At 46.1% G+C, this 22,178-nt stretch overlaps 1 protein-coding gene across 1 annotated transcript; it reads right to left on the bottom strand.

Moving 5' to 3' along the window:
- Positions 1 to 4,942: 4,942 nt before the first annotated feature.
- LOC126335906 (filaggrin-2-like) lies at positions 4,943 to 21,319 on the bottom strand. Its single transcript, XM_049999379.1, has 3 exons — positions 21,283 to 21,319; positions 7,455 to 11,287; positions 4,943 to 5,023 (listed from the first exon to the last, which is right to left on the bottom strand). The coding sequence occupies exons 1-3, from the start codon at positions 21,317 to 21,319 to the stop codon at positions 4,943 to 4,945; spliced, it is 3,951 nt and encodes a 1,316-aa protein (XP_049855336.1).
- Positions 21,320 to 22,178: the final 859 nt, after the last annotated feature.

The following is a 22,178-nucleotide window of genomic DNA, read 5'->3' as shown; positions in this document are numbered from 1 at the left end:
CATAATTGATGTATGTTGTTAAAGTGCTTTCTCTTTAAATTATGGTTTGTAAGCCATACTGTTTAAAGCTGAAAGGGTAAAGAGTAGAGTGTTCAGACTCCATTAGGCCCATTTGTTAGGGGCAACACAGCGTGTTATGTATCGGTACATGGAGAGTCATTGTCAGATGTAGAAGTAATGTCAGGTGTTCCCAGGGAAGTGAAGTGGAACTCTTGCTGTCCCTGTTGTTTATTAATGACTGTGCAGACAATATTAATAGTAAAATCAGTTTTTTTGCATATGGTGCAGTTATCTATAATGAAGTGCTATCTAAGAGAAGCTGCATAAATATTGTCAGATCTTGATATGATTTCAACATGTTGCAAAGACTGGTAACTTGCTCTAAATGTTCAGAGATGTAAAATTTTGCACTTTACAAAACGAAAAAACTTAATACCCTATGACCATAATATCAGTGAGTCACTATTGGCATCAGCCAACTCATACGAATACCTGGGTATAACACATTGTAGGGATATGAAACGGAGTGATTACATAGCTGCAGTCCTGGTTGAAGCAGCTGGTAGCATTTGGTTTATTGGTAGAATGCTGGGGAAGTAAAAACAGTCTACAAAAGAGATTGCTCACAAATCACTCATGCATCCAATCCTAGAATATTTCTGATGTGTGTGGAATCTGTACCAGATAGGACTAAAAGGGGATACTGAGTGACTACAGAGAAGGACAGCACGAATGGTCACAGGTTTGTTTAATTGATGAGGGAGTGCCACAGAAATACTGAAGGAACTGAACTGGCACACTCTTGAAGAGACAGACATAAAATATCCTGAGATAGTCTCTTAAAGTTTCAAGAACTTTTTTTAAATGATTAGTCTAGGGGTATTGTATAAACCCCTATGTATCACTCACATAGTAACTGTGATTGTAAGGTAAGATTAATTACAGCATGTACAGAGGCAGGCAGTCAGTCAGTCATTCTTCCCACACTCCATACATGAATGGAACAGGAAGAAACCTTAATGGGACACATCTTCTGCCTTGCATGATGTAGATCTGTCTGGAGGTTTTGACAGATTACCCTGTTGCCTAAAAGATTTCTCCTCCCTTTTCAGAGGGGTTGGTTGGTCTTTGATACTTATTCTGATTAAGGCTCATGAAATTATTACTAGATTTAATTTCTAAGTTTAGTTTTGGAATTTTTTGGTTAATAAAGAATATTGTTACATTGTATCCTCAATTGCATTTGCACATTCCACTCCTGCAGCCCTCTGCCCTTCTATCACCTATCAATGGTAGCAGAGACTGGATGTGTTCTCACAGGGCAAGAATACAAATTGCACATTCGTTGTATCATAGCTATTAGTTTGTTTATCATATTTGTGTTTTTTTGTGTTAAAATTTCATGTGGAAACTGTGCCGTTGTTTGTGTTTCAGGATGGACTCTCCAGGAGCCAGGAGGGTCATCAGTGTGGTGAGCTTCAGAACACTGCACCTGCAGTAGGAGCTACATATTTGTAAACCAAACATGGAGGGCAGTATAGCTAGACTTTGTCAGTGCTTGTGTGCTGCCTTGATTGTACCAGTAAAAATTTCTAAGTCAGTGGGTGAGGTGAGTAAAGCTGTTGAATTCTGTAGAAGTTTACTGGGTGGTGTTCAGGATGATACATCAGGTTTTGAAGTTGCATTCCCATCTCAAAGGCAGATTTTCCAAATAAAGGACTTTCTGGACCACCTAGCCCATAGAATTCATGACTTACTCAGTGTTAGTAAGAATCCCTCAGTGTTTACTGAAGTGCAGAGGCTGTAGGGTGAAGCTTGGTCTTTACAACAAATGCTATTCCTAGAAATCAAGAGAAAGAAAACTGGCATTCTACGGATTGAAGCGTGGAATGTCTGATCCCTTAATCGGGCAGGTAGGTTAGAATATTTAAAAAGAGAAATGGATAGGCTAAAGTTATATATAGTGGGAATTGGTGAAGTTCGGTGGCAGGAGGAACAAGACTTCTTGTCAGGTGAATACAGGGTTACAAATACAAAATCAAATATGGGTAATGCAGGAGTAGGTTTAATAATGAATAAAAAAATAGGAGTGCGGGTAAGCTACTACAAACAGCATAGTGAAAGTATTATTGTGGCCAAGATATACACGAAGCCCATGCCTACTACAGTAGTACAAGTTTATATGCCAACTAGCTCTGCAGATGATGAAGAAATTGAAGAAATGTATGATGAGATAAAAGAAATTATTCAGGTAGTGAAGGGAGACAAAAATTTGATAGTCATAGGTTACTGAAATTCGACAGTAGGAAAAGGGAGAGAAGGAAACAAAGTAGGTGAATACGGATTGGGCCTAAGAAATGAAAGAGGAAGCCGCCTGGTAGAATTTTGCACAGAGCATCATAGCTAACACTTGGTTCAAGTATCATAAAAGAAGGCTGTATACATGGAAGAAGTCTGGAGATACTGACAAGTTTCAGATAGATTATATAATGGTAAGACAGAGATTTAGGAACCAGGTTTTAAATTGAAAGGCACTTCCAGGGGCAGATGTGAACTATGACCACCATCTATTGGTTATGAGCTGTAGATTAAAACTGAAGAAATTTCAAAAAGGTGGGAATTTAAGGAGACAGGATCTGGATAAACTGACTAAACCAGAGGTTGTACAGAGTTGCAGGGAGAGCATAAGGGAACAATTGACAGGAATAGGGGAAAGACATACAGTAGAAGAAGAATGGGTAGCTCTGAGGGATGAAGTAGTGAAGGTAGCAGAGGATCAAGAAGGTAAAAAGATGGGGGATAGTAGAAATCCTTGGGTAACAGAAAAAATATTGAATTTAATTGATGAAAGGAGAAAATATAAAAATGCAGTAAATGAAGCAGGCAAAAAGGAATACAAACGTCTCGAAAATGAGATCGACATGAAGTGCAAAATGGCTAAGCAGGCATGGCTAGAGGACAAATGTAAGGATGTAGAGGCTTATCTCACTTGGGGTTAGATAGATACAGCCTACAGGAAAATTAAAGAGACCTTTGGAGAAAAGAGAGCCACTTCTGTGAATAACAAGAACTCAGATGGAAACCCAGTTCTAAGCAAAGAAGGGAAAGCAGAAAGGTGGAAGGAGTATATAGAGGGTCTATACAAGGGCGATGTACTTGAGGACAATATTATGGAAATGGAAGAGGATGTAGATGAAGATGAAATGGGAGACAGAGCACTGAAAGACCTGAGTCGAAACAAGGCCCCGGGAGTAGACAACATTCCATTAGAACTACTGACAGCCTTGGGAGAGCCAGTCCTGACAAAAGTCTACCATCTTGTGAGCAAAATGTATGAGACAGGCGAAATACCCCCATACTTCAAGAAGAATATAATAATTCCAATCCCAAAGAAAGCAGGTGTTGACAGATGTGAAAATTACTGAACTATCAGTTTAATAAGTCACAGCTGCAAAATACTAATGCGAATTATTTACAGACAAATGGAAAAACTGGTAGAAGCCAACCTCGGGGAAGATCAGTTTGGATTCCGTAGAAATGTTGGAACACGTGAGGCAATACTAATCTTACGACTTATCTTAGAAGGAAGATTAAGGAAAGGCAAAACTACGTTTCTAGCATTTGTAGACTTACAGAAAGCTTTTGACAATGTTGACTGGAATACTCTACTTCAAATTTTAAAGGTGGCAGGGGTGAAATACAGGGAGTGAAAGCCTATTTACAATTTGTACAGAAACCAGATGGCAGTTATAAGGGTCGAGGGACATGAAAGGGAAGCAGTGGTTGGGAAGGGAGTGAGACAGGGTTGTAGCCTCTCCCTGATGTTTCTCAATCTGTATATTGAGCAAGCAGTAAATGAAACAAAAGAAAAATTCGGAGTAGGTATTAAAATCCATGGAGAAGAAATAGAAACTTTGAGGTTCGCCGATGACATTGTAATTCTATCAGAGACAACAAAGGACTTGGAAGAGCAGTTGAAAGGAATGGGCAGTGTCTTGAAAGGAGGGTATAAGATGAACATCAACAAAAGCAAAACAAGGATAATGGAATGCAGTCGAATTAAGTTGGGTGATGCTGAGGGAATTAGATTAGGAAATGAGACCCTTAAAGTAGTAAAGGAGTTTTGCTATTTGGGGAGCAAAATAACTGATGATGGTCGAAGTAGAGAGGATATAAAATGTAGACTGGCAATGGCAAGGAAAGTGTTTCTGAAGAAGAGAAATTTGTTAACATCGGGTATAGATTTAAGTGTCAGGAAGTCGTTCCTGAAAGTATTTGTATGGAGTGTAGCCATGTATGGAAATGAAACATGGACAATAAATAGTTTGGACAAGAAGAGAATGGAAGCTTTTGAAATATGGTGCTACAGAAGAATGTTGATGATTAGGTGGGTAGATCACGTAACTAATGAGGGAGGTATTGAATGGGATTGGGGAGAAGAGAAGTTTGTGGCACAACTTGACTAGAAGAAGGGATCGGTTGGTAGGACATGTCCTGAGGCATCAAGGGATCACAAATTTAGCATTGAAGGGCAGTGTGGAGGGTAAAAATCGTAGAGGGAGACCAAGAGATTAATACACTAAGCAGATTCAAAAGGATGTAGGTTGCAGTAGGTACTGGGAAATGGAGCTTGCACAGGATAGATTAGCATGGAGAGCTGCATCAAACCAGTCTCAGGACTGAAGACCACAACAACACATTCCTAGATTGAGGGGATTAGGAGCAGGGAGTTGAATTAATTCTAGTGAAGGTGGACACAAACAACAACAAAAAAATTGTAAGCCCTTTGGTAAGTTATCAAACACACTGTTGGCCATTCTTAGTGCCATGTTTGTCACTGGATAGTACCAATCTGTGAACTGAATTCTTGTGGCTGTTGATTAGACTAACATGAACAGGCTAGTGTGTAACCGGTTGGTCATGGGATAGTCTTAAAACTGGTTTATCCATTGGCCATATGCTGCCTGCGTAGGATAATTCCAGAAGCATTTGAAGGTGGAGATACATTGTTTGACTGAAGGTGCTGTGAGGTAAATGCATTGGGCTCATTATGTTAATGAAGTGCATCTCATCATGTTAGTACTGTGTGTTAAGATCTCTGAAGACCTAGTGGGGGTAAATATCTTGGAAGATATGAGAGCAAAGGAGAGGTTCTTATGAAGCAAGCTTGGGCTCTCTCTACTTCCTCTTTTGTTTTGCAATCTGCCTCCTTAAATTCATTCTATTTTCATTTTCGTCTGATTACCATTAACATGTATGGGTATAATCAGCATTTCAATAAAAGAGAAAGGTTGGCCCTTAGTTGTGAGGAATAAAGCATAAAGTTTAATTTTGTGCCTAGTTTTACGTACATAATTAATTTATAGGGTGAAATCGGCAATTGTTCCATGATTTAGATCCAACTGTTGACTTATAAACAAATATAAATTCCATACTAATTATAAACATTTGGATGTACCACTACTAGGATTCTTAAAGTATTTATTTTGCTCTATTCAGGAATATATTAGTGAAGCCAGCCCTTAATTCCAAAATAATTACCAGGTTTGTAAAAAGTATTTTTTGTATGTCTATATCTGTTAATTTCACTATTTAAACAAATAATTTGGCCTAACCTTTGTGATAGAAGGAACTATTTAAAAGAAGGAATTTTTCGATGTATTCAGTTAATTGAATGAATTAGGTTTAAAATGGTACTTTCTGTAGCTTAAATATTTAACAATGTATAGTTTCAGTGTTCATTACTATGAGGATATATGAAGGACTAATTTTTGGTCCTGAGACAGGCAGTCCACTGCTGATTTTCATATGGGAATTATGTATTGGTTAAATTAACAACAATGCATCAACTTAACAGTGGAATTAGTGAACACAAATAGGTTGTGTGTTAAAACAATAACAGTGTCTGTTCCACTTATTTGAGAAATAGTGTCTCACATATTCTACAAGAACTGTGAACTGTGGGGTTAGGTTTTCACTGCTTATAGATGTTTAACAGTGGACTATTGTAGCAGTATGCTGATGTTTGTCTGCAATCTATTAATGAGGGTTATCAACATTTACCAATAGTGAACTGGCCATATAATTGCGTAATTTGGAGGATTGTGAAAGTAAATAACCATGAAATGCAGTTGTGCAACTGTTGGCTAAATCATTTACAGTAGTCAGTGTTGAACTTCCATCCCCCATTTTTCAGCTAGTATAATAATGAAGTATGTCAACACCGAGGGCTATCAATGAAGAAACAAAGCAGGCAAATGTTGGAAGGTGCAGGATATTGTTTAGTTAAAAACCAGTGTACATTGCTGATACATACTAGCTTTTGGTTAGAATCAAGACTGTTTATTATACTGACCTTGAATGGGGGAGGGGGGATCAATCTGAGTAATGACCTGGGCTTGGTAAATAATGTGTGAACTCAGAGGGGTTCAGTCACATTTTGTTCCTGGGACTGTGGGCTACCATTGCTTGAAGCCAAGAGATCTCGTCCGGAAGTGTGCATTACGTAAAGGAAGGTGAAACTAATAGCTGATGCTAGAAGGATGCATTATACAGAAGCGCCCCCCCCCCCCCCCCCCCCAAATTGTCACAAGATGTGTGCCATGTAGGGTGAGTCAGCCACTCACAGCCACACAGTGTGAACAATTGGCCAAGTTGCCAGAGTGAAGTGTGATTAGTCAGGTGTGTCATGTGGCAGATGAGTAATCCTTTAATTTTGTTGATCAGGCTTGATTCAAACAGAGCATCTAAGGCTTCTTGTCACCACTTTTGTGGATGGTTGTTAACAGTTTGGTTGTGAAGCTCATTCTGTGTGTTTTGCAGTTGATCCAGTGCTTGTTTGATTATGTGAGTGGTCATGTTCATTTTAAATTTGGAGCAGAGGAGAGAGTTACATTTTGTGCCCATGCCACTGGCCTGAAGCCATGCAGAGTTAGTGTACAAACAAACAGGGGTCAGTGTTAGCCACTTACCTGAAGATCAAGCTGCACAATTGATGGGAGAGTTGGATGAATTTCTGGAAGTGTTAAATTATAGGTTGGGAGTAATTAGTGAAATTGAATACTGGATCCAGCTCACAGATTGGCACCCAGTATGTCAGATTCCCTATTGGTTGTCACCTCTTAAAATTTAAAATCTATGTAAACTCATTTTACAATGCTGTGCCTATATTTCTGGTCCCCAATCCTTATTTAGAGGGATTTAGACTTGTAGCCGATTACCAGGTCCCCCCTGCGGGTTTGGGGGTTAGAATAGACCCGCGGTATTCCTGCCTGTCGTAAGAGGCAACTAAAAGGAGTCCCTCCCCCTCACGGGGTTAGTTAGGGCCTGCGTCTGGAGACGGACGGTTTCACGACCTATATTTGCATACATTTTGGTTTTTCACTTCTTCTGGTTTCTTCCTTCCTTTGGTTGGTTCCTTTTTTTCTTCTTCTCCATCTCACTGTCTTACTTACTCTTCTCCTTGCCTTCTTGTCCTTGCCTTCTTGTCCTTGCCTTCTTGTCCTTGCCTTCTTGTCCTTGCCTTCTTGTCCTTGCCTTCTTGTCCTTGCCTTCTTGTCCTTGCCTTCTTGTCCTTGCCTTCTTGTCCTTGCCTTCTTGTCCTTGCCTTCTTGTCCTTGCCTTCTTGTCCTTGCCTTCTTGCCCATGCCTTCTTGTCCTTGCCTTCTTGCCCATGCCTTCTTGCCCATGCCTTCTTGCCCATGCCTTCTTGCCCATGCCTTCTTGCCCATGCCTTCTTGCCCATGCCTTCTTGCCCATGCCTTCTTGCCCATGCCTTCTTGCCCATGCCTTCTTGCCCATGCCTTCTTGCCCATGCCTTCTTGCCCATGCCTTCTTGCCCATGCCTTCTTGCCCATGCCTTCTTGCCCATGCCTTCTTGCCCATGCCTTCTTGCCCATGCCTTCTTGCCCATGCCTTCTTGCCCATGCCTTCTTGCCCATGCCTTCTTGCCCATGCCTTCTTGCCCATGCCTTCTTGCCCATGCCTTCTTGCCCATGCCTTCTTGCCCATGCCTTCTTGCCCATGCCTTCTTGCCCATGCCTTCTTGCCCATGCCTTCTTGCCCATGCCTTCTTGCCCATGCCTTCTTGCCCATGCCTTCTTGCCCATGCCTTCTTGCCCATGCCTTCTTGCCCATGCCTTCTTGCCCATGCCTTCTTGCCCATGCCTTCTTGCCCATGCCTTCTTGCCCATGCCTTCTTGCCCATGCCTTCTTGCCCATGCCTTCTTGCCCATGCCTTCTTGCCCATGCCTTCTTGCCCATGCCTTCTTGCCCATGCCTTCTTGCCCATGCCTTCTTGCCCATGCCTTCTTGCCCATGCCTTCTTGCCCATGCCTTCTTGCCCATGCCTTCTTGCCCATGCCTTCTTGCCCATGCCTTCTTGCCCATGCCTTCTTGCCCATGCCTTCTTGCCCATGCCTTCTTGCCCATGCCTTCTTGCCCATGCCTTCTTGCCCATGCCTTCTTGCCCATGCCTTCTTGCCCATGCCTTCTTGCCCATGCCTTCTTGCCCATGCCTTCTTGCCCATGCCTTCTTGCCCATGCCTTCTTGCCCATGCCTTCTTGCCCATGCCTTCTTGCCCATGCCTTCTTGCCCATGCCTTCTTGCCCATGCCTTCTTGCCCATGCCTTCTTGCCCATGCCTTCTTGCCCATGCCTTCTTGCCCATGCCTTCTTGCCCATGCCTTCTTGCCCATGCCTTCTTGCCCATGCCTTCTTGCCCATGCCTTCTTGCCCATGCCTTCTTGCCCATGCCTTCTTGCCCATGCCTTCTTGCCCATGCCTTCTTGCCCATGCCTTCTTGCCCATGCCTTCTTGCCCATGCCTTCTTGCCCATGCCTTCTTGCCCATGCCTCCTTGCCCATGCCTCCTTGCCCATGCCTCCTTGCCCATGCCTTCTTGCCCATGCCTTCTTGCCCATGCCTTCTTGCCCATGCCTTCTTGCCCATGCCTTCTTGCCCATGCCTTCTTGCCCATGCCTTCTTGCCCATGCCTTCTTGCCCATGCCTTCTTGCCCATGCCTTCTTGCCCATGCCTTCTTGCCCATGCCTTCTTGCCCATGCCTTCTTGCCCATGCCTTCTTGCCCATGCCTTCTTGCCCATGCCTTCTTGCCCATGCCTTCTTGCCCATGCCTTCTTGCCCATGCCTTCTTGCCCATGCCTTCTTGCCCATGCCTTCTTGCCCATGCCTTCTTGCCCATGCCTTCTTGCCCATGCCTTCTTGCCCATGCCTTCTTGCCCTTGCCTTCTTGCCCTTGCCTTCTTGCCCTTGCCTTCTTGCCCTTGCCTTCTTGCCCTTGCCTTCTTGCCCTTGCCTTCTTGCCTCCTTGCCCTTGCCCTTGCCCTTGCCCTTGTCTTCTTGCCCTTGCCCCCTTGCCTCCTTGCCCTTGCCCCCTTGCCTCCTTGCCCTTGCCCTTGTCTTCTTGCCCTTGCCCCCTTGCCTCCTTGCCCTTGCCCCCTTGCCTCCTTGCCCTTGCCCTTGCCTCCTTGCCCTTGCCCTTGCCTCCTTGCCCTTGCCCTTGCCTCCTTGCCCTTGCCCTTGGCCTTGCCTCCTTGCCCTTGCCCTTGGCCTTGCCTCCTTGTCCTTGTCCTTGGCCTTGCCTCCTTGTCCTTGTCCTTGGCCTTGCCTCCTTGTCCTTGTCCTTGGCCTTGCCTCCTTGTCCTTGTCCTTGGCCTTGCCTCCTTGTCCTTGGCCTTGGCCTTGCCTCCTTGTCCTTGGCCTTGGCCTTGCCTCCTTGTCCTTGGCCTTGGCCTTGCCTCCTTGTCCTTGGCCTTGGCCTTGCCTCCTTGTCCTTGTCCTTGTCCTTGGCCTTGCCTCCTTGTCCTTGTCCTTGTCCTTGGCCTTGCCTCCTTGTCCTTGTCCTTGGCCTTGGCCTTGGCCTTGCCTCCTTGTCCTTGTCCTTGGCCTTGGCCTTGCCTCCTTGTCCTTGTCCTTGTCCTTGGCCTTGCCTCCTTGTCTTTGTCTTTGTCCTTGTCCTTGGCCTTGCCTCCTTGTCTTTGTCTTTGTCCTTGTCCTTGGCCTTGCCTCCTTGTCTTTGTCTTTGTCCTTGTCCTTGGCCTTGCCTCCTTGTCTTTGTCTTTGTCCTTGTCCTTGGCCTTGCCTCCTTGTCTTTGTCTTTGTCCTTGTCCTTGGCCTTGCCTCCTTGTCTTTGTCTTTGTCCTTGTCCTTGGCCTTGCCTCCTTGTCTTTGTCTTTGTCCTTGTCCTTGGCCTTGCCTCCTTGTCTTTGTCTTTGTCCTTGTCCTTGGCCTTGCCTCCTTGTCTTTGTCTTTGTCCTTGTCCTTGGCCTTGCCTCCTTGTCTTTGTCTTTGTCCTTGTCCTTGGCCTTGCCTCCTTGTCTTTGTCTTTGTCCTTGTCCTTGGCCTTGCCTCCTTGTCTTTGTCTTTGTCCTTGTCCTTGGCCTTGCCTCCTTGTCTTTGTCTTTGTCCTTGTCCTTGGCCTTGCCTCCTTGTCTTTGTCTTTGTCCTTGTCCTTGGCCTTGCCTCCTTGTCTTTGTCTTTGTCCTTGTCCTTGGCCTTGCCTCCTTGTCTTTGTCTTTGTCCTTGTCCTTGGCCTTGCCTCCTTGTCTTTGTCTTTGTCCTTGTCCTTGGCCTTGCCTCCTTGTCTTTGTCTTTGTCCTTGTCCTTGGCCTTGCCTCCTTGTCTTTGTCTTTGTCCTTGTCCTTGGCCTTGCCTCCTTGTCTTTGTCTTTGTCCTTGTCCTTGGCCTTGCCTCCTTGTCTTTGTCTTTGTCCTTGTCCTTGGCCTTGCCTCCTTGTCTTTGTCTTTGTCCTTGTCCTTGGCCTTGCCTCCTTGTCTTTGTCTTTGTCCTTGTCCTTGGCCTTGCCTCCTTGTCTTTGTCTTTGTCCTTGTCCTTGGCCTTGCCTCCTTGTCTTTGTCTTTGTCCTTGTCCTTGGCCTTGCCTCCTTGTCTTTGTCTTTGTCCTTGTCCTTGGCCTTGCCTCCTTGTCTTTGTCTTTGTCCTTGTCCTTGGCCTTGCCTCCTTGTCTTTGTCTTTGTCCTTGTCCTTGGCCTTGCCTCCTTGTCTTTGTCTTTGTCCTTGTCCTTGGCCTTGCCTCCTTGTCTTTGTCTTTGTCCTTGTCCTTGGCCTTGCCTCCTTGTCTTTGTCTTTGTCCTTGTCCTTGGCCTTGCCTCCTTGTCTTTGTCTTTGTCCTTGTCCTTGGCCTTGCCTCCTTGTCTTTGTCTTTGTCCTTGTCCTTGGCCTTGCCTCCTTGTCTTTGTCTTTGTCCTTGTCCTTGGCCTTGCCTCCTTGTCTTTGTCTTTGTCCTTGTCCTTGGCCTTGCCTCCTTGTCCTTCTCTGGTCTCCGCTTCGGCGTTTCAGACAGTCTGCCCTTTCTTTCCCTCTCTCCTTTCTTTTTCCTCGTCTTCCTTCCTCCCTGTGCGTGCCTGAAGGCTGACCCACGCGTTCGCACGCGTAGCCGGTGACGGGGTAACGCGTAATTCCCCACGCTGGGTCGACAAGTAAGGCACGCACGTACCCCCTGGTAAAGGTCAGGCCTAGGGAGGGGTGATTGCCTGAGCTGACACCTTCCGACCATGCCGATTGGTCCCTCCGGCCGTTTCTCGGGAGGTGTGACCTGAGGTGTGAACAATCACCTAAGTTCTACCGCCTGCCCCACAGTAGTTTCTCGATCTGAGGACGGAAAGGATTTTTCCTCTGTCAACCCTTTCGTTATCCAGAAGGGCGTAGATGCCATAGCCGGATCTGTCAAGTCTTGTACCAGGTTGCGTAATGGTACATTGTTACTAGAAACTGAGAGCGCCTTTCAGGCACAAAAACTGCTTCGGGCCATACTCCTGTACACGTTCACTGTCCGGGTGGAGGCTCACCGCATTTTGAATTCGTCTCGTGGTGTGGTATATATTAGATCACTCGACGGATTGACTGACAAGGAGATCCAGTCTTTCCTCGCTGAGCAGGGCGTGACGGCTGTCCATAGGGTCATGAAAAAGGTCAACAATGACCTTGTACCGACCCGCACACTTTTCTTGACCTTTGATAGTGTTCAGCTGCCGTCGCGCATCAAAGAGGGCTACGAGGTTATTTCTGTTCGCCCCTATGTCCCGACACCTACGCGCTGCTACCAGTGTCAGCGTTTTAATCACACTCGCCAGTCTTGTTCCAATGCGGCTACATGTGTGACTTGTGGCAGGGATGCCCATGAGGGTGGCTGTCCATCTCCGATTCTTCGTTGTGTGAACTTTCACGGTGACCATGCAGCGTCCTCCCGCAACTGTCCCATCTACAAGGAAGATCGCTGTATCCAAGAAATTCGGGTCAAAGAGAAAGTCTCCACCTCGACTGCTCGCAAGCTATTTGCTAGTAGGAAGCCCACGTTGTTCCCAGCAGGGAAGTAGAGTACTGTCCTCGCCTCTCCTTGGAATACCAGGGAGGTGGCGACGCAGACATGCGATCTGACCTTCAGCACTACGGTCGTCCGTTCGGCCAGTGCTAAGATTGCCCGGTCGACGTGTCCTCTTCCTCCCATCGCCCCTCCGACACAAGCACTTTTATCAACTTCTGCCAGGACGAAGACCCAGAAGTCAGAAGCACGGGCCTTCAAGAAGGAACCGTCTCGTGCAGACCTTCTACGTACCTCGAACCCTCAGCCATCCTTCCACAAAACGACCTTCCAAGAAGGCTCATAGGAAGCACAGTTCTCCTTCCCCGCCACGGCGCATTTCTTCTCCTGCGCCCCCCAGCGGTTGCCGCCCCAGGCCGTCATCCGTTTCGCCTGGCCGCACCGCTGGTAGCCGACCATCTGGCCGTTCACCAGCGGAGGAAGCTCCCCCTCCAGGCCATCTTCACAAAATGGCCGATGAACCTACAGAACAAATGGACGATGACTGTCCGCCTCCTGCTAGCGGCGGCAGTGCTTGCTCGAAGCCGGGCCCTCAGCGGCCTTCAAGGTCACCCCTTCTTGCATCTTCTTCTCACGATGGCACTTATTCACTGGAATATTCGCAGCATTCGCTCCAGCCGAGAGGACTTGAAATTGTTGCTCCGCTTGCACCGTCCACTCGTCGTAGCCCTCCAGGAAACGAAGCTACGCCCATGCGATCAAATTGTCTTGGCACACTACACCCCTGTGCGTTTTGACTTACCCCCTGTGGAAGGTATTCCGGCTCATTGAGGGGTTATGTTGCTGGTCCGGGATGATATCTACTATGATCCCATCACCTTGCACACTGGCCTGCAGGCAGTTGCCGTCCACATTACTCTCCCCACTTTTACATTTTCGATCTATACCGTTTACACTCCATCGTCGTCTGCCGTTACCAGGGCAGACGTGCTGCAAATTATTGCTCAGGTCCCTGCACCATTTTTGTTAACTGGAGACTTCAATGCTCACCATCCTCTTTGGGGCTCTCCAGCATCCTGTCCGAGGGGCTCCCTGTTAGCAGACGTTTTCAACCAGCTCAATCTCGTCTGCCTCAATACTGGCGCCCCTACTTTCCTTTCAGACACCTCTCACACCTATTCCCATTTAGACCTCTCTGTATGTACTACCCAACTTGCACGCCGGTTTGAGTGGTATGCGCTTTCTGATACATATTCGAGCGACCACTTCCCGTGTGTTATCCATCTCCTGCATCATATCCCCTCTCCGTGCTCAACTAGTTGGAACTTCTCCAAAGCAGACTGGGGGCTCTTCTCTTCCAGGGCGACCTTTCAGGATCAAACCTTCACAAGCTGCGATAGTCAGGCCGCACACCTCCCGGAAGTCATTCTCACTGCAGCTGTATATTCCATCCCTCACGCTACTTCTTCTCCACGCAGCGTAGCAGCGTACCGGTCCCCTGGTGGACCGCAGCATGTAGAGACGCCTTACGTGCTCGTCGACGTGCTTTACGCACCTTTACGCACCTTTAAACGCCACCCTCCAGTGGCGAATTGTATTAGTTATAAACGATTACGTGCGCAGTGTCGTCGTATTTTTAAAGAAAGCAAGAAAGCCAGCTGGGCTGCTTTCACAAGCACCTTCAACAGTTTTACTACTCCTCCTCCTGTTGTCTGAGGTAACCTGCGCCGGCTATCTGGCACTAAGGTCCACTCACCAGTTTCTGGCTTGACGGTCGCGAATGACGTCCTTGTGGCCCCTGAGCATGTCTCCAATGCCATCGGCCGCTTTTTCGCAGAGGTTTCGAGCTCCACTCATTACCCCCCCCCCCCCCCCTGCCTTCCTTCCCCGAAAACAGGCAGAGGAGGCTCGGCCACCTAATTTCCACTCCTCGAATTGTGAAAACTACAATGCCCCATTCACCATGCGGGAACTCGAAAATGCACTTCCCCTTTCACTGTTCACTGTCCTCCGCTCCGGGGCCTGATTCTATTCGTATTCAGATGCTGAAGAACCTTTCTCTTGCGAGTAAAGGTTTCCTTCTTCGTACTTACAATCGCATCTGGATTGAGGGACATGTCCCCGCATGATGGCGCGAGTCTATTGTTGTACCGTTTCCTAAGCCGGGGAAGGACAAGCACTTGCCTTCCAGTTATCGACCCATCTCGCTTACTAGCTGTGTCTGTAAGGTGATGGAGCGAATGGTTAACTCTCGTTTGGTTTGGCTGCTCGAATCTCGACGCCTACTTACCAATGTACAATGTGGGTTTCATAGGCGCCGCTCTGCTGTTGACCATCTGGTTACCTTGTCGACCTTCGTTATGAATAACGTCTTGCGGAAGCGCCCGACCGCGGCTGTGTTTTTTGATTTGGAGAAGGCTTACGACACCTGTTGGAGGGCGGGAATTCTCCGCACCATGCATACATGGGGCTTCGCGGTCGCCTCCCTCTTTTTTTTCGTTCCTTTTTAATGGATCGACAGTTCAGTTTACGTGTGGGTTCTGTCCTGTCAGACACCTTTCGCCAGGAGAATGGGGTGCCACAGGGCTCCGTTTTGAGCGTTGCTCTCTTCGCGATCAATCCAATAATGGATTGCCTCCCAGATGATGTATCAGGCTCCCTTTTCGTGGACGATTTTACCATCTATTGCAGCGCGCAGCGTACATGTTTCCTGGAGCGCTGTCTTCAGAGTTCTCTTGACCGTCTTTACTCCTGGAGTGTCGCCAATGGCTTCCGTTTTTCTGCAGAGAAAACGGTCTGTATTAACTTCTGGCGCTACAAAGAGTTTCTCCCACCGTCCTTACGACTCGGTCTCGTTGCTCTCCCATTCGTGGAGACAACAAAATTTTTAGGTCTTACATTTGACAGGAAACTTAGCTGGTCTCCACATGTCATATTTGGCTGCCCGTTGTACCCGTTCTCTAAATGTCCTCCGTGTTCTCAGTGGCACGTCGTGGGGAGCGGATCGAACCGTCCTACTTCGCCTATATCGGTCGATCGTCCGCTCCAAGCTGGATTATAGGTGCTTTGTATACTCCTCTCTGCACGGCCGTCCATCTTACGCCGCCTCAACTCCATACAACATCGGGGTTTACGTCTTGCGATCGGAGCGTTTTATACTAGTCCCGTCGAGAGTCTTCATGCTGAAGCCGGTGAATTGCCACTCACCTACCGGCGCGATATACTGCTTTGTCGTTACGCCTGTCGGCTACTGTCAATGCCCGACCACCCATCGTATCGTTCCTTTTTTTGACGACTCTCTCGACCGTCAATACGGGTTGTATGTCTCTGCCCTGCTATCACCTGGAGTTCGCTTTCGTCGCCTCCTTCAACACCATGATTTTTCACTCCCTGCAACCTTTAGAGTGGGCGAGAGCCACACGCCACCTTGGCTCCAGGCTCAGGTTCGCGTTCACCTTGACCTCAGCTCGCTCCCAAAGGAGGGTACCCCCGGTTCGGTATACCACTCCCGTTTTGTCGAACTTCGCTCGAAGTTAATTAATATGACCTTCATTTATACAGATGGCTCTAAGACCAATGACGGGGTCGGGTGTTCTTTTATTGTTGGGGCACAAAGTTTCAAATACCGGCTACATGGCCATTGTTCGGCCTTCACAGCTTAGCTCTTTGCCCTCTACCAGGCTGTTCTTTACGTCTGCCGCCACCGACATTCTGCTTATGTCCTCTGCTCCGATTCTCTGGGCGTTATCCAGAGCCTCAGTGATCCGTATCCGGTTCACCCTTTCGTGCACCGGATCCAACGCCCTCTTCAGCAGCTGGTGGACGTCGGGTCTCCAATTAGCTTTATGTGGGTTCCTGGCCATGTCGGTATCCCTAGGAACGAAGCTGCAGATGCCGCGGCCAAGGCTGCGGTCCTCCAGCCGTGGACGGCTTCTTGTTGTGTCCCTTCATCAGATTGTAGCAGAGTCATTTGTCGGCGCATTTTACCTTTGTGGCATGCCGATTGGGCTGCACTTAGGGACAACAAGCTTCTGGCCTTGAAACCTCTTCCCTCAGCTTGGACGTCCGCCTCACGTCCTTCTAGGCGGGAGGAGGTCGTTTTGGCCCGGCTACGAATTGGACACTGCCGGTTCAGCATCGCCATCTGCTGACGGCTGCGCCGGCGCCGTTCTGTCCATGTGGACAATTGCTGACGGTCCGCCACATTTTAACGTCCTGTCCGGATTTTACTACGCTGCGTCTTGATCTTGGCCTGTCATGTACTCTGGATGCCATTTTAGCGGGTGACCCGGGAGCTGCTGCTCGCGTTCTTCGTTTTATCAACTTGACACACCTGTCTAAGGACGTTTGATTATGCTGTAGTTTTTTAATCCTATGCCTGTTAATACGTCTTTTATAGTGTTGTCCCTTTTAGTTGCTGTTTTAACCTTGTGCCTCGCGGTACATTCCTAAATTAGTAAGGGCGCTAATGACCATTGTAGTTGTGCGCCCTAAAACCACAAAAAAAAAAAAAAATACCAGTTGTTACATCAGAGGGTTGTGCTTGAATCTGTCCCACTCGTGGAATTACACAATTGCTTTATGTGGTTTTCAGGGGCCAAGATTTTTATGGTTTCAATCTTAAAACAGGCCTGCAATCAGATCCCTTTAGCAAAGGCCTGACTGTAATGTCTATAGGATTTGGTTCGGGGGGGGGGGGGAGAGGGGTGTTAATTTAGAGTTTATTTATAATTGCTTAAACAATGTAGTTGTGTAAAATGCCAGTTTTTTGGAGCATCTAGACAACATCCCCAAGGCTTTTGGGTGCCTGAGGGAAGTGTGTCTGGCTGTTAAACCCATCAAAGTAACCTTGTCCAGTGACAAAATATCCTTTTTGGGACACACAGTTTATCAAATAGGAGTCGCAATCAACATGGCTGGACCCAGACCATTTGTTCATTTCCACTTCTGAAACACAAGAAGGCTGTCACCTTATTTTATAGGCATGGTGAATACCTTTTGAAATTTCCTCCCAAGTTTCTCACAGTTAGCGGCTCTCATAAACTGTGAATGCTTTGAATCTATGCAGATAACTTTGAGGCATTATAACTGGCTATAACCATGGCACTTGTATTATGGATCTATAATATTAACTGCCCATTCATTTTTCAAACCAACACTTTATCAGAGTGGCAGTTGTCCTGTTATAAGAGCATATTGGAGAGAGAAGGCCTTCTGTTTATGCCCCATAGGCACTGTTGCCGGGTGAAACAAAATACTCAGTATACAAACTGGAAGCATTGGATGTGATGTTCACACTAGACAAATATAAGTTTCATTTGGATCATCATCAGTTTCACTTGGAAACCAATAACCAGGCACTGAGCTGGGTGTCATGCAAAGTGAGGCAAATAGCATGGTCCACAGTAGGTGTCTCTGTGTTCCAATTTGACGTCTGTCATATTAAAGGAGGGCAGAACCAAACTGTTAATGTTTCAGGTGGTAAGCCCTCAGAGGCTCAGCATTTGTTTGCTGAGTATGGTCTTGGTGACCCCCCTGGGGACTGGTAAGCACCACCAGTCTCTTGTTACCATAAGCTCTGGGCATGCTTCAATGGTCACAGTATGGCATGCAGCAGAACATTGTGTCTCACAGGGAATGGGGATCTTGGCTTGACCATCTGGATCGCGAGTATAGTAAACTCCATAATAACCCTTCAATCTCAAGGTGTGCTGCACGCTGATGTGATGTGTGGCTGTTGAGGTGGAACAGTTGCTAGTGGGCAACCTCTGGGGAACCTGCTGCACCTCAATTGCATAAGGATTACTCAGGCATGTGGGGCTCTGTCCCAGTGGACCCTTGTTTTCCTAGATGTTCCATGGACCGAGCTGGAACCCTCAAAAACATCTTCCTCTCCTCCCAATGGGAACGGTGTGCAGCCTAGGAGTATTTTCACCCAATCCTCCAAACAAATGAGGGAGGCTAGCCCTCCTGGTAATCTGCATCAGCTGAATTATAGTAACAGGGCTCAAGGAATCATAAATCAAAATGTATTTTTGATCATTAAGAGGAAGGAGGGGATGTTTGAAAAAGTGTCCCCCATTCTATATTGACAAAGGCTTGGAAGGACTTGCTGGAAGCCTGAAGTCTATTAAGTGACTGTGGAATGGTTCTCTACTGGTAGAGACTGACAGGGCAAACCAAGTGGAACTACTCATGAAGACCAAAAAATTGAGTGTATATGATGCAACTGTTGAACTCCCTTAACTCTGGCAAAGGTGTGGTAACATGCCATGACATTATGGATATTGACATAGCCGAACTTAAACAGGAATGAGGAGTATAGGGGATAGTGGATGTAGAGAAAAGAATGTGTAGGAATAATGGATAAATTGAGAAGACCTCTACCTTCATTGTGACCTTTAATTCTCCAACTTTGCCTGACCACATCATGTTAGGTTTCATCTGAATTAGGATTAGCTCTTACGTACCTAACCCTATGTGCCTAACCCTATGTGGTTCTACAAATGCCAGCGTTTTGGTCACACAGTGCTGAGTTGTGGGGGTCAAGGGAACTGTGGGAAATGTGGAAAGGCAGCCCATGAAGCAGGGATTGACTGTCCACCTCCAGCAGTCTGTGTTAACTGATCTGTGAGCCACCCAGTCTGGAGGTAAGACTGCTCTGTTTTTGCAGAGGAATGAAAAATTCAGAAACAAGTCACCAATTGGATCCCCTATGCTGAAGCCAAAAAGTAATATAAGGCGACAAAACCACCTGCCTTTCCCACTTCTTATGCTTCCATGGTGCAGAAACTTGTTCCTAAGATCAATGCCTTGATGCAGATATCATCCAGTCTACAACGATCCACCTCCACCTCCAGCACCTTTACTTGCATGTGCACATGCTAAAGTGGAACGAGTAAGGGTAAAGCAATCCAAGCAGCCACCACAGAAAAGACCAGCAACAGTTCTGTAGTGAGAGTCAAGAAGGCACACAACAAGCAGTGTGCCTCTCAATGAATCCGTTCCCCTTCATCCTCAAAGGGTTAGGGGCAGGGAAAGGTTCACAACGTTCCGGTCAAAAGCTGTCCTGAGCACCATCAGACATTATTCTTCCACATCTGACTGATGAGAACATCATGGTGTTGCATGCTTTGGATCCAGGCAGCCCCTCCAGTCCCCCTTGATCTATAAGTGCTTCACCTCCACGTTGAAAAGATAGGGATAATCCTAGAGTGAAACTTGGAGTGGTTAAGGAAGCATGTGGAGGAACTCCGTCTCTTATCTCGGTGTAGACCACTGTGTCTCTCACCAGGAGAATCATTTCAATCACTTTGTCTATCTATCCATTCGACTGTTAAAGCGCTTTTCCTCAGGAACGGCGGGACGTGTCAAGTCGAAATTTAATTCGCATACTAAGATCAACATACCCTTGGCGGTGCCAAAATGAAGCTTCTAAGTAAATTTGATCAAAAAGATACGGCCATATATGTCACTCATTTTGATAATGGAAAACTTATTCATCAAAATCTATAGCGTACTTCCTGTTGACTTAGAGTCATGAAATTTGGCAAGAAGTAAGATTTCACGGTAGAAACAAAGGAAAAAATCCGAAAACTGTAATTTGCGATCGTCTCTCACAAAAATTGCTGCTGTTATCAGACTGTCTGTCTAGCCCTCCTCGGCTCAGGGACGGGTAGACGTTTCAAGTTGGAATTTGTCAGGTACTAAAGTCAGTAGTTCCTTGGCAGTGTAATAAACGTAAACTAGTAAGTCAATGGAACCTAAATATACGTCTATTTATGTCAACAATTAGGGAAACGCTAGATTGGTACTCACCCTAAAGATGAGTTGCAGATAGGCATAACGAAAAGACTGTTACACACTTACCTTTCAGCCAAAACCTTCCTCAGAAAAGAAAGTAAATCATACACACATTCACACAAGCAGGCACACCTCATGCACGCATGACCACTATTTCTGGCAGCTTTAGCCGGACAGACTAAAATAGACGGGCATAGTGTTCACATGTACCTGCTCTTCTGAATGCGAGAGGATTTTTTTCCCCTCGAAGAAGGTATTTGCCGAAAGCTAAGTGTGTAACAGTCTTTTCGTTGTGCCTGGCTGCAACACGTCATCTTCACGGATGAGTAGCAATCTATCCTTTTTATAGTTGTTGATATTCCAACTTGGTGGTTCTATTGTAGGTCATTTACCTTACATATTTTGATACTCGAAAAGTCACTCATCGAAACCTATTGGATACTTCCTGTTGACCTAGATTTATGAAATTTGGCAAGAAGCAAGGTTTCACAGTATAACTGAAGGGGAAAAAATCCAGAAATTGTTCATTTGTAATTATGTCGCGCAATAGATAATTCTTTTTTCATTTGTTACCCGACGTCAAACTTGTAATTAAAACATTCTCGAAAGTCTTGGAATCACTGCCTGTATCTATGTCGATAACAGGCAAAAATCATTGAGATTCTCGATGCCCAGAAAGGATGGACTGTCTGTATGCATAATTATATTTGTATGGAACCCAAAGTGAACGAGTCCTACTCGCACCTCGACAGTTTTTACCGTTGGTCACGCTGAAGATTCGTGATATCGCTGAGTCACGCTATAGTAATAGTGGTTACTACTGCCGCGTATTCTTAGAGGAATACGCTTAGATGGAAAAGTGTCAGTAAATAACTGAGTTCAGTTCAGTCCAGGTGCCATCGTTCATTTTTGCCAGATGCAGTGCTGATGCCAACGCGCTGTCCAGTCCATATATGATGCTAGTTAGTAGTTTGTAACATTCTTCTAATTATGTCTTTGCTACAGGAAAACGGTAAGGTACTAATATCCATGGCCGTTGAAAGATCGACTGTTGCAGATGTCTTAATGTGGTGCTTCATGGCATGTAATAGTTTACCTAACTCGCTGCCAACTTCCTGTATGGTATGGTATCGAGCTGCAAGGTGAGGCGACGGAGATGATAGCGTCTCTGCCTATAGTACCTGCGATCGTCTCATTGTTAATCTTAAACTGTGCCATACTGAGTTTTATCTCCAGCGTTTAGTGATGAATAAAATTACTCCCAATTCCGATTCAACAACATTCACCAGCACGAGCTTCACTTGAATTTTCTACTGAAATCTAAATCTGCATGGAACTCTGCAAATCACATTTACTTGCCTGGAAGAGGATTCATTGGACCACCTTCACAATAATTCTCTGTTATTCTAATCTCGTGCAACGTGTAGAAAAAACGAACACCTATACATTTCCGTGCGAGATCTGGTTGCTTTTATTTATTACGATGCTCTCATCTGCCTATGTAGGTCAGCATCGACAAAATATTTTCGCATTCAGCGGAGGAAGTTGATGATTGAAATTTCGTGAGAAGATTCCGCCGCAAAGAAAACGCCCTTTTTTTTTTTTTAATGATGTCCACACCAAATCCTGTATCAATTCAGTGACACTCTCTCCTCTATTTCGCGATAGTACAAAACGTACTTACCTTTAAATTTTCTCCATGTACTTCGTCAGTCCTGCCTGGTAAGGATTCCACACCGGGCAGCGGTATTCTAAAAGAGGACGGATAAGCGTAGTGTAGGCAGTCTCTTTAGTAGATCCGTTACATTTCCTAAGTGTCCTGCCAATAAAATGCTGTATTTGGTTAACTTTCCCCACAACATTTCTGTGTACTTCTTCCAATTCAAGTTGTTCATGATTGTAATTCCTAGGTATTTAACCGAATTTAAATTCGAAATTTAATCATTGTAACAAATCAATAATGTATTTTAATGATACAGATCTTCAAATACTAACAATGTTCATACATGACCTCACATGAGCTCTGTTTGAAGTATGTACTGTTAGGGCACATTGAATCAAGCTCTCCTGGGCACAA

The sequence above is a fragment of the Schistocerca gregaria genome, chromosome 2 (assembly GCF_023897955.1).
Source record: "Schistocerca gregaria isolate iqSchGreg1 chromosome 2, iqSchGreg1.2, whole genome shotgun sequence".
Lineage (NCBI taxonomy): Eukaryota > Metazoa > Arthropoda > Insecta > Orthoptera > Acrididae > Schistocerca > Schistocerca gregaria.
Note: the sequence above shows the minus strand (reverse complement) of the source record. Positions and strands in the feature narration are given on the sequence as shown.

Excerpts from the sequence above, each read along its gene's own strand:
- LOC126335906 (XM_049999379.1), bottom strand. The coding sequence starts at position 21,319 with ATGGCACAGTTTAAGATTAACAATGAGACGATCGCAG. Across the intron at positions 11,288-21,282 it reads TAACAATGAGACGATCGCAG|GACAAGGAGGCAAGGCCAAG; the intron begins GTACTATAGGCA and ends AGACCAGAGAAG. Across the intron at positions 5,024-7,454 it reads ACAAGAAGGCAAGGAGAAGA|CACCTTCAGTCAAACAATGT; the intron begins GTAAGTAAGACA and ends TTTACCTCACAG.